This window comes from Pristis pectinata, chromosome 4 (assembly GCF_009764475.1).
Source record: "Pristis pectinata isolate sPriPec2 chromosome 4, sPriPec2.1.pri, whole genome shotgun sequence".
In the NCBI taxonomy this organism is placed as follows: domain Eukaryota; kingdom Metazoa; phylum Chordata; class Chondrichthyes; order Rhinopristiformes; family Pristidae; genus Pristis; species Pristis pectinata.
Genome location: NC_067408.1, coordinates 454,990 through 467,198, shown reverse-complemented (window position 1 = coordinate 467,198; position 12,209 = coordinate 454,990). Strand labels below are relative to the sequence as shown.

Genomic DNA, 12,209 nt, shown 5'->3' with positions numbered 1-12,209 from the left:
TCTCCCTCGAACTTCCCACCCATTACTTTAAAGCCATGCCCTCTTGTATTGAGCATTGGTGCCCTGGGAGAGGTGCTGGCTGTCCACGCTATCTATTGCTCTTAATATTTTGTACACCTCTATCAGTCTCCTCTCATCCTCCTTCTCTCCAAAGAGTAAAGCCCTAGCTCCCTGAGTCTCTCCTTATAATGCATGCTCTCTAAACCAGGCAGCATCCTGGTAAATCTCCTCTGCGCCCTTTCCAATGCTTCCACATCCTTCCTATAATGAGGCGACCAGAACTGGACATAGTACTCTATAAGTGTGGTCTAACCAGAGTTTTGTAAAGCTGCATCAATACCTCGAGGCTCTTAAGCTCAATCCCTTGACTTATGAAAGCTAAAACCTCATAAGGTTTCTTTGGAGTTTGTCCTTCCAAAGTGTACCACCTCACACCATTGATATTTGTCATCTATATCAATGATTTGGGTGAGATTTTACAAGGAATGGGTAATACATTTGCAGGTGACACTAAAATAGGTGGTGTCATTGACAGTGAAGATGGCTATCAGGATTTACAGAGGGATATTGTTCAGTTGGGTAAGCGGGCCGAGGAATGGCAAATGAAATTTAATTCGGTGTGATTCGTTGCATTTTGGGAAGACAAATGAGGGTAGAACTTTCACAGTGAATGGTAGGGCCCCGGGGAGTGTTGTAGAACAGAAGTAATTCAGAGTACAAGTAAGATAAGATATCTTTATTATTCACATGTATATCAAAACACAGTGAAATGCATCTGTTGCGTAGAGTGTTCTGGGGGCAGCCCGCAAGTGTCGCCACGCTTCCGGTGCCAACATAGCATGCCCACAACTTCCTAATCCATACGTCTTTGGAATGTGGGAGGAAAGTGCAGCCCCCGGAGGAAACCCACGCAGACACAGGAAGAACATACAAACTCCTTACAGAGTGGCTGTAAGTGAACCCGTGTTGCTGGCGCTGTAATAGCAGTATGCTAACGTGCCTGCCCTACATGGTTCCCTGAAAGTGGTGTCACAAGTAGACAGGGTGGTGAAGGTGGCTTTTGGCATGCTGGTCTTCGTAAGTCAGGGCACTGAATAGAGAAGTTGTGATGTACGTTGCAGTTGTACAAGACATTGGTGAGGCCGCATTTGGAATATTGTGTTCAGTTTTGGTCATCTTGCTTATAGGAAAGATGCCATTAAGCTGGAAAGAGCACAGAGCAGAGTTACGAGAATATTGTTTGGACTCGAGGGACTGAGTTAGGGAGAGAGATTGACAGGTTGGGACTTTTTTCATTGGAGAGTAGGAGAATGAGGGGTGATCTTACAGATGTGGATAAAATTATGATGGGCACAGTCTTTTTCCCCAGGGTTGGGGAATCAAGAACTAGAGGGCACAGGTTTAAGGTGAGAGGGGAGAGATTTAATAGGAACCTGAGGGGCAATTTTTCACCCAGAGAGTGGTCAGTATATGGAATGAGCTGCCAGATGAAGTGGTTGAGTTAGGAACATTAACAACATTTAAAAGGACAGATACAGTATATGGATAGGAAAGGTTTAGAGGGATATGGGCTAAATGCAGCAATAGGACTAGCTTAGATGGGAATCTTGGTCAGCCTGGACGTGTTGGACTGAAGGACCGGTTTCCAGGCTCTATGACTCTATATGACAGCTTCTTTGCCACTTCTGCCTGGTCCAGCTTTCAATTTCCAATTTCATTTTTAGGTGGGTTTTGATTCCCTACCTGATCTACTGGAACTAGAATAGATGTACAGTACTTAAATTCACTAACTCAACTGCATGATTCTAGCACAAATGTACCCACTCATGTTACTGCTGAAGATAATCGATATCAGTACCATAGCTCTCAACTACCAGCAGTGCAAGGCAAATCAGCAAAAGAATGGGAGCATGTCCAGTGTGTGAAGGGGCAGGAAATAACCCAACAGGTTGGTGGGTTCTGGTGGCTGCAACCAGAGATCAAGAAGGGGTAGAGTTGGATGATGTAGGAGAGATTCTAAGACTAACCTTTGGTTTTGTAGGAGCTGGCCGATGCCGTTTCTTCACTTCAATCCACGTGTCAGAGTCTAGGTCCGGAAGGCTTGTGGAAAGTCCTTTTGGCAAAGTCTTCAAGTTACTGGGTTCTTCAGTCTTTGAACTCGCAGCACTGCCTGCTTGAGGAGAGCCTGGAGCAGACTCTTCAATATCGAGTGAGAGTGAGTGAGAGAGAGAAATTCTACATAAAACAGATTCTGAATGCAAAACTGTCAGTGATTCCCACACCACAGTAACCAGCCAACCAGTTAAACTCACTAAATCCCAACCACCATTAAACTGTTAAATTCACCTATCTAACCAGCTAACTAGTGTTAAAAACCATGAAGTAGTCTTAACCTTACCTGTCTGTTTTTTGTACGTCTGCCCAGGAATGAACTCTGGGCAGTTCAGTAGTCGTGTGAAATCTGTCTCTGGGAGAGGCCATTTCTCAGGGTTTTCCTTCTTTCGGATTTTTTTATCCACCACCTCCACCTCAGTGCTGTCCTTCAGAGCCTGAGCAACACAACACAATCTGGTAAGAAGCCTACCTTGGGCCAAAGAATACCAACTTTAGAAATTTACTGATCAGAGAGCACAGATGTATAAAGTGAACAAACAGGGCCAGGTTTGGCAGGCAGACCTGGGGCAAGGCTGGACAGGATCTGAAGGCTCAGGGGAACCACCCAGGGCCCAGGTCTGGTGGCTCAGGGACCCCACCCAGGACCCAGGTCCGAGGGCTCAGGTGACCCACCCAGGATCCAGGTCCGAGGGATCCCACCCAGGGCCCGGGTCTGAGGGCTCAGGGAACCACCCACCCAGGGCCCAAGTCCAAAGGAACCCACCCAGGGCCTGGGTCTTCGACAGCTCATGGGCCCCATCTAGGGCCCAGGTCTGGGCTCAGGAACTCCACTTGTTTAAAAGACACCTGGACAGATTCATGGATAGAAAAGATTTAGAGGGATATGGGCCAAACACCGGCAAATGGAACTAGCTCAGCTAGAAAACTTGATCAACGTGGACGAGTTGGGGTGAAGGTCCTGCTTCCATGCTGTACAACTCCATGGCTCTATAACTCAGGCAATGCCCAGGTCCAACAGCTGAGAGCAAATTGCAAAAATCAGGTAGTAGTACTTCACAATCCCAAATGGTGACATGGCCAAAAACAGAATCCCCTCTACAACAAAGTGCAGAGAGGGTCAGCTAGGCAAGAAAGTGAAGCTTATGTCAGCCATGAAGAGTGTCAGACTGTAGAAAGCAATGGAGCAAGTTTGGAGATGAAACTGAACCGGTAATTAGGAAAGCAGAGAGCGGATGAAGAATACTGGCAAGTAAAATCAAATAAATTCTGGAGTGTTTTATGAGTACATATAGTGCAGTGTATAACTAAGGGTGGGTCTTTTTTGGGACTAAAAGGTAATGTGTGTGGAGATGAAAGATGTGGGGGTTCTTCATGAGTACTTTAATCCACTGTTCTGTCAAGAGGGCAGGCGGGGCAGTGGCAGGGATTATTGTTGAAGAAGTGTGAGAAATGATGGAATAGATACAATGAAAGAAAGTAGTAAAGGTTTTATAACCTTTCAAAAGTGGAAAAATTGCCTTGCCCAGATTAAATTTGACTTTAAAAACTTTAAAAGGGGCCTTGATGATGCTGAGGACAACGTTAGTAAGGTTAATGTTCTACAGCATGTTGGTATCAAGAGAGAGGATGTGTTGGAGCTGTTAGAAAATATTAGGACAGGTAAGTCCTCGGGGCCTGACAGAATATTCCCCAGTCTGCTCCGTGAGGCGAGGGAGGAGATTGCTGAGCCTTTGACTAGGATCTTTGAGTCCTCGTTGTCCACGGGAAGGGTTCTGGAGGACTGGAGGGTGGCAAATGTTCTCCCCTTATTCAAAGAAGGTAGTAGGGGTAGTCCAGGGAATTATAGACCAGTGGGCCTTATGTCTGTGGTGGGCAAGCTGTTGGAAAGGATTCTTAGAGATAGGATCTATGGGCATTTAGAAAATCATGGTCTGATCAAGGACAGCAAGCATGGCTTTGTGAAGGGCAGATCACGTCTCACAAGCCTGATAGTGTTCTTTGAGGAGGTGACCAGACAGATTGATGAGGGTAGTGCAGTAGATGTGGTCTACAAGGATTTTAGTAAGGCATTTGACAAGGTTCCACATGGTAGGCTTCTTCAGAAGGTCAGAGGGCATGGGATCCAGGGAAGCTTGGCCGTGTGGATTCAGAATTGGCTTGGCTGTAGAAAGCAGAGGGTTATGGTGGAGGGAGTGCATTCAGATTGGAGGGCTGTGACTAGCGGTGTCCCACAAGGGACCTCTGCTTTTCGTGTTTTTTATTAATGACTTGGATGAGGGAGTAGAAGGGTGGGTTGGCAAGTTTGCAGACGACACAAAGGTTGGTGGTGTTGTGGATAGTGTATAGGAGTGTCGAAGATTGCAGAGGGACATTGATAGGATGCAGAGCTGGGCTGACAAGTGGCAGATGGAGTTCAATCCAGAGAAGTGTGAGGTGGTACACTTTGGAAGGGCAAACTCCAAGTCGGAGTACAAAGTTAATGGCAGGATTCTTGGTAGTGTGGAGGAGCAGAGGGATCTGGGGGTCCACATCCACAGATCCCTTAAGTGTTGCCTCACAGGTGGATAGGGTAGTTAAGAAAGCTTAAGGGGTGTTAGCTTTCATAAGTCGAGGCATCCAGTTTAAGAGCCACGAGGTAATGATGCAGCTCTATAAACCTCTGGTTAGACCACACTTTCTGGTCGCCTCATTATAGGAAAGATGTGGAAGCAATGGAAAGGGCACAGAGGAGATTTACCAGGATGCTGCCTGGTTTAGAGAGTATACATTATGAGGAGTGACTAAGGGAGCTGGGGCTTTACTCTTTGGAGAGGAGGAAGATGAGAGGAGACATGATAGAGATGTACAAAATATTAAGAGGAATAGATAGAGTGGACAGCCAGCACCTCTTTCCCAAGGCACCAATGCTAAATACAAGAAGGCATGGCTTTAAAGGAGGGAAGGTTTTAGATTTTTGGATCATTGGCATCTCTTCAGGGGAAGGTGGGACCTGTACAGAGAGGACGGGTTACACCCAAACCTGAGGGGGGCCACTATCCTTGCGGCCAGGTTTGCTGGGTTGGTTCGGGAGGGTTTAAAATAGTTTTGCGAGGGGGGATGGGAACCGGAGGAGTAGGTCAGAGGAAGAAGGGGATAGGGAAAAGTCAGATCTGACAGGTAGAGAGGCTTTGAGGAAGGAGAAGCAGAGTACAGGCTATAAAAGTAGTAAGGTGGATGGGCTAAGGTGCATTTACTTAAATGCCAGAAGCATCAGGAATAAGGGAGATGAACTGAGAGCTTGGATAAGTACACGGGACTACGATATTGTGGCTATCACTGAGACATGGCTGACATCAGGGCAGGATTGGATATTAAATATTCCTGGCTTTCAGTGTTTTAAAAGGGATGGGGGGGGGAGTGGAGAAGAGGAGGAGCGGGTGGCGATACTGGTCAGGGACACTATTACAGCTGCAGAAAGGGTAGATAATGTAGAAGGATCCTCTCTAGAGTCAATATGGGTGGAAGTTAGGAATAAGAAAGGAGCAGTTACTCTACTGGGAGTATTCTATTGGCCCCCCGGTAGCAGTAGGGATACTGAGGAGCAGATTGGGAGGCAGATTTTGGAAAGATGCAAAAATAACATGGTTATTATAGTGGGAGACTTCAACTTCCCAAATATTGATTGGCACCTGCTTAGTGCCAAAGGTTTAGACGGGGCGGAGTTCGTTAAGTGTGTCCAGGATGGATTTCTGTCACAGTATGTTGACAGGCCGACTAGAGAGAATGCCATGTTAGATCTAATTTTAGGTAATTAACCGGGTTAGGTGACAGATCTATCGGTGGGTAAGCATTTGGGGGACAGTGACCACTGCTCCATAACCTTTAGAATTGTCATGGACAGGGATAGGAGCAAAGAGGATGGGAAGATATTTAACTGAGGAAAGGCGAATTATGAGGCTATAGGGTGAAAATTTGAGAGTGTAAACTGGGATGACATTTTTGAAGGGAAATGTACTGTGGAGATGTGGTTGCTATTCAGGGATGTCTTGCAGGATGTTAGGGATAAATTTGTCCCGGTGAGGCAGAGAAGGAATGGCAGGGTGAAGGAACCGTGGGTGACGAGAGAGGTGGAACAACTAGTTAGGAAGAAGAAGGCAGCATACATAAGGTGTAAGCAGCAAGGATTGGACAGGCCTCGTGAGGAATATAGAGTAGCAAGGAGGGAACTTAAGAAGGGGCTGAGGAGAGCAAGAAGGAAACATGAAAAGGCTTTGGCGAGTAGGGTTAAGGAGAATCCCAAGGCTTTTTACTCGTATGTGAAGAGCAGAAGGATGGCTAGAGTAAAGGTAGGTCCAATTAAAGACAAAGGTGTGAAGCGGGTGAGGTTATCAATGAATACTCTTCAGTATTCACCAAGGATGGGTCTTGATGACGCTGAGGACAGTGTTGGTAAGGGTAATGTTCTAGAGTATGTAGATATCAAGAGAGAGGATGTGTTAGAGCTGTTAGAAAATATTAGGACAGATAAGTCCCCGGGGCCTCACGGAATATTCCCCAGGCTGCTTCATGAGGCGAGGGAAGAGATTGCTGAACCGTTGGCTAGGATCTTGGAGTCCTCGTTGTCCACGGGGATGGTACCGGATGATTGGAGGGTGGCGAATGTTGTCCCCTTATTCAAGAAAGGTAGTAGGGATAGTCCAGGGAATTACAGACCAATGAGCCTTACATCTGTGGTGGGTAAGCTGCTAGAAAGGATTCTAAGAGATGGGATCTATGATCATATAGAGAATCATGGACTGATTAGGGACAGCCAGCATGGATTTGTGAAGGGAAGATCTTGCCTCACAAGCCTGATAGGGTTCTTTGAGGAGGTGACCAGGAAGATTGATGAGGGTAGTGCAGTAGATGTGGTCTGCATGGATTTTAGTAAGGTGTTTGACAAGGTTCCGCATGGCAGGCTTCTTCAGAAGGTCAGAGGCCAAGGGATCCAGGGAGGCTTGGCCGTGTGGATTCAGAATTGGCTTGCCTGTAGAAAGCAATGGGTTGTGGTGGAGGGAGTGCATTCGGATTGGAAGGCTGTGACTAGTTGTGTCCCACAAGGATCGGTTCTGGGACCTCTACTTTTTGTGATATTTATTAATGACTTAGATGAGGGGGTGGAAGGGTGGGTTAGCAAGTTTGTAGCTGACACAAAGATAGTGTGGAGGGCTGTCGAAGCTTACAGAGGGATATTGATAGGATGCAGAGCTGGGCTGACAAGTGGCAGATGGAGTTCAATCCAGAGAAGTGTGAGGTGGTACACTTTGGAAGGACAAACTCCAAGGCGGAGTACAAGGTAACTGGCAGGATTCTGGGCAGTGTGGATGAGCTTAGGGATCTGGGGGTTCATATCCACAGATCACTGAAAGTTGCCACACAGGTGGATAGGGTAGTTAAGAAAGCTTATGGGCTGTTAGCTTTCATAAGTCGTGGGATCGAGTTTAAGAGCTGTGAAGTAATGATGCAGCTTTACAAAACTCTGGTTAGACCACACTTAGAGTACTGTGTCCAGTTCTGGTCGCCTCATTATAAGAAGGATGTGGAGGCGTTGGAAAGTGTGCAGAGGAGATTTACCAGGATGCTGCCTAGTTTAGAGAGCCTGCATTATAAGGAGAGACTCAGGGAGCTAGGGCTTTACTCTTTGGAGAGAAGGAGGATGAGAGGAGACTGATAGAGGTGTACAAAATATTAAGAGCAATAGATAGAGTGGACAGTCAGTGCCTCTTTCCCAGGGTACCAATGCTTAATACAAGAGGCCATGGCTTTAAGTTAATGGGGGGGGGGGGGAGTTCAAGGGAGACGTCAGAGGGAGGTTTTTCCACCCAGAGAGTGGTCGGTGCATGGAATGCGCTGCCTGGGGTGGTGGTGGAGGCTGATACGTTGGTCAAGTTCAAGAGATTGTTAGATAAGCATATGGAGGAATTTAGAGGGATATGTGGGAGGAAGGGGTTAGATAGACTTAGGAGTGGTTTGAAGGTTGGCATAAAATGGTGGGCCTAGGGCCTGTATTGTTCTATGGGTGGGAAGTTCAGGAAGATATCAGAGGAAGGTTTTTTATCCAGAGCGTGGTTGGGGCATGGAATGTGCTGCCTGGGGCAGTGGTGAAGGCAGGTACATTGGTCAAATTCAAGAGATTACTAGATAAGCATATGGAGGAATTTAAAGGAGAGGGATATGTGGGAGGAAGGAGTTAGATAGTCTTACTGAGGTTTAAAGGTTGGCACAACACTGTAGGCTGAAGGGCCTGTATTTTGCTGTACTGTTCTATGTTCTATAAATATATCACAGGCTGTTCCAGGAGGCACGAGAGGAAACGGCAGAGGTTCTTTCCACAACTTTTCTGTTTTCTCTGGCATATGAGTGTTGCCAGATAACTGGAGAACTACTTTTGACAAGGTTCTGCACGGCAAGCTGGCCCAGAAGGTTAAGGCACAAGGCATCCAAGGTATGTTGGTGAATTGGATGCAAAATTGGCTGGGTGATAGGAGGCAGAGTGTAATGGTGGTGGGGCGTTTTTCTGTTCTGAAATCTGTAACAAGTGATGTACCGCAGGGATCCGTGCTGGGACCACTGATGTTGGTTATGTAGGGGGTATGATTAGTACATTTTGCAAACAACACGAAAATTGGTGGAGCCATAGACAACGAAGAAGGTTGTTTAAAGATACAGCAGGACATAGATTGGTTGGAAAATTGGGTGGAGCAGTGGCAGATGGAATTTAATCCAGGCAAGTGTGAGGTAATGCACTTTGGGAGGTCAAGTTCAGTTGGGACACATGGAGTAAATGGCAGGGACCTCAGGAGCTTGATGTATAGACTTCATAGCTCCCTGAAAATGGCAACAGAGGTAGATAGGATAGTGATGAAGTCATTTGGTATGGCTGTCTTCATTGGCCGAGGCATTGAGTATAAGTGGTGGGAACTTGTGTTGCAGCTGTATGAAACATTGGTTAGACTGCACTTGGAGTATTGTGTATAATTCTGGTTGCCACACTATAGGGAGGATGTGGTAGCAGTAGGGAGAATGCAGAAGAGACGTTGCCTGGAATGAAGATCTAGTTATGAGCAGAGATTTATAGGCTGGGTTTATTCTCACTGGAGCATAGGAGGCTGAGGGGTGACCTATACAAAATTAGAACGATGCAGCATGGAAACAGGCCCAACTCATCGATGCAGAGCAGTGGGCACGCTTCTGCATCAATCCCATCTCCCAATTGGCCCACAGCTTTCTGTGCCTAGGCGATTCAAGTGCTGTTGAAAATTTGAGGGTCATAGATCTTATTGATAGCCAGAATCTTTTTCCCAGAGCAGGGAAGTCTAAAACTAGAAGCAACAGGTTTAAGGTGTGAGGGGAGAAATTTAAAGGAGATATGAGGAGCAAGCTTTTCACACAGAGAGTGGTGAAAATTTGAAAGATCTGCCAGAGGAGGTAGTGGAGGCAGATACTATTCTGTTTAAAAGGCATTTGGACAGGCACTTGGGATAGGAAAGGGACAGTGGGATATGGGTCTAATGCAAGCAAATGCATTTACTGTAGTGCTGTTAGTTTTTTTTGGAAGAGTTAACCAAGAGGACTGATGAGGGCAGGATGGTGAATGTTGTCTCTATGGACTTCAGCAAGGCCTTCAACAAGGTTCCGCATAGAAGGCTAGTAATTGGCTTTATGGTAGGAAGCAGAGGGCAATGGTAGAAGATGGTTTTTTTGGACTGGAGGCCTGTGACTAGTGGTGTGTCTCAGGGAATGTTGCTGAGCCCATTGTCATTCATATAAACAATTTGGATGAGGATGTACAGGCAGGGTTCATAAGTTTGCAGATGACACTAAAATAGTATTGTAAACACTGAAGGAGGTTACCAAAAATTACAAGGAGACCTTGATCAGCTGGGTAAGTGGACCGAGGAATGGCAAATGGCATTCAATCCAAATAAATGCAAGGTGTTGCATTTTGGGAAGTCAAACCAGAGTTTGATTTTCACAGTGAATGGTAGGACCCTAGAGAGAGTTGTAGAACAGAAAGACCTATGAGTACAAGTACATGGTTCCCTGAAAGTGCCATCACAGGTAGACAGGAAGGGGTGATGAAGAAGGTGTTTGGCATGCTGGCCTTCATCAATCAAGGCATTGAATACAAGAGTTGGGAAATTATGTTGCAGTTGTACAAGATGTTGGTAAAGCCACACCTGGAGTATTGCCTTCAGTTTTGGTTGCCCTGTTATATGAAAGATGTCATTAAGCTGTAAAGAGTGCAAAGAAGATTTACAAGTATGTTCAGGATTCAAGGCTCTGAGTTATAGGGAGAGATTGGGCAGGCTAGCAGACTGAGGGGTGACCTTATAGAGGTGTATAAAATCATGAGGGGCATAGATAGAGTGAATGCACTCAGTTTTTTTTCCCCCAGGGTTGGGGAATCAAGAACTAGAGGGCACAAGTTTATGGTTAAAGATCTCAATATTCTCTATTTCAATATTATCCTATTCATTTTTTTAATAACTTGACTTGTACTTCTGCAAATGCATTAGTTCACAGTTCTCTGAGTTCCACCTGACCAGATCATTTATATCTGCCCAGAATCTAACCCTTTCCTCATAGCTGTCAACAGACTGCCAGTTTTTGTAACATATGCAAACTTCTTTATCAAACTCCTGACATTTAAGTCTAAGTCATTTATACACAACAAAAAGCAAGGGACTGGTATTGAGTTCTCCAGAACTCTAAAGGTCATAGCCTTCTAATCACAAGAACACCCATCAATCATTACCTTTCAGAAATTTTAAAAATTTTGCAAATTTTAGGTTCAACTTGTCACTCTCTCTTGGAGCCCTTGGGCTCTTATTTTTCCTGCACAATCAAGCAAGCGAATACAAAATATATGAGATGTCTGGAGGAACAGACAACTTTAAAGTATATGTACACACAGTCTTAAAGACAATAGGACAGGTATAGTGATTAAAAAAGGTACATGGATGTTTCCTTTTAATAGCCAAGGCACTGAACTTAAGAACGGGGTGATTACCCCAGAAATATATGCATCAGTAACTAAACTACTGTGTGGAACTCACTGCCTGAAAGGGTGGGAGAGACAGAAACCCTCATCACATTTTAACAGCACTTGGATGTGTATAAAGAGCTGTGATCTGCAGGGCTACCAACTTGGACTTGATGGCATAAATTTGCCATGATTCTATGACTTTTACATTTCTGTAATATGGGTGCAGATATGTTTTTATCATAGCAGGAACATTTTGCTCCAACCTATCCCAATCACTATGCAATCCCTGATCCAGCTCCAGAGTGAGGAAGCTGGGGGAGACAGTGTTGTCTAATGTTTGAAACCTAGACATATGTGAGTGCAAGCATTTAAAAATGAGAGGGAGGTGGTGAACATCTGTAATAACCTCCAAGATAAGGTTGACATCAGTGGTTAACGCCTGGACTCGATGAAAGCCTCCAATTAATGAGACTGGCAGGAAACCATCAGCATCCATCTTTCTTCTCAGGAAAAAGTCTCGTTCCAAGTTGTCCAAGCTAAAGTAGTACTCACTGAAACAGAATCAATATACACACTGAAATATGGGTGATTCACATTGAGAAAAACAGTAAACACATCATATAATCCATAGTAGACATTCTGCAGTGTTAAGGCAAACAATCCACAGTTAATAATGTAAACGCAAGAACATGTGGAAGCTAGTTAGTCCTTAATCCATTCAAACATATTAAGGCAGACCTGTAACCCAGTTCCATAGCTTTAAAATTAATAAGTGATCTGTAGCGGTTGCTACCGCAGAATAAAACAAGACTCTACTCGGAGGATTGCCAAACAGAACTGGTTTATTTTCCCGCCTTGCGCGGGCCCTTTAAGGGAGAATGTTCCCGCCCAAAACAACCGGCAATGACGTAAGTCCTACGTCATCAGGACTTTCCCGCGCGCGGGTTCTCCGCCGCCATCTTGGGCCTCGTCGCTCCGACGCTGCGCGACCCGACTGCTGAGCTGGTTCGCCCGACTAGACGGTGAGTCGCCACACAACACCCCCCCCCCCCCCCCCCCCCCCCCCCCCCAGAACCGGCGAGACAGT

General features: G+C 45.7%; 1 protein-coding gene across 4 annotated transcripts in view; it reads right to left on the bottom strand.

The window, feature by feature from the left end:
* LOC127570067 (la-related protein 1-like) overlaps positions 1 to 12,209 on the bottom strand; it is a 210,005-nt gene that overhangs the window by 48,583 nt on the left and 149,213 nt on the right. For all 4 annotated transcript variants that reach the window (XM_052015316.1, XM_052015317.1, XM_052015318.1 and 1 more), the window contains 3 exons: positions 11,529 to 11,673; positions 2,399 to 2,549; positions 2,028 to 2,197 (listed from right to left, as the gene is read on the bottom strand). In XM_052015316.1, the coding sequence (XP_051871276.1) occupies positions 2,028 to 2,197; positions 2,399 to 2,549; positions 11,529 to 11,673 (466 nt within the window). The remainder of the gene's footprint in view (positions 1 to 2,027; positions 2,198 to 2,398; positions 2,550 to 11,528; positions 11,674 to 12,209) is intronic.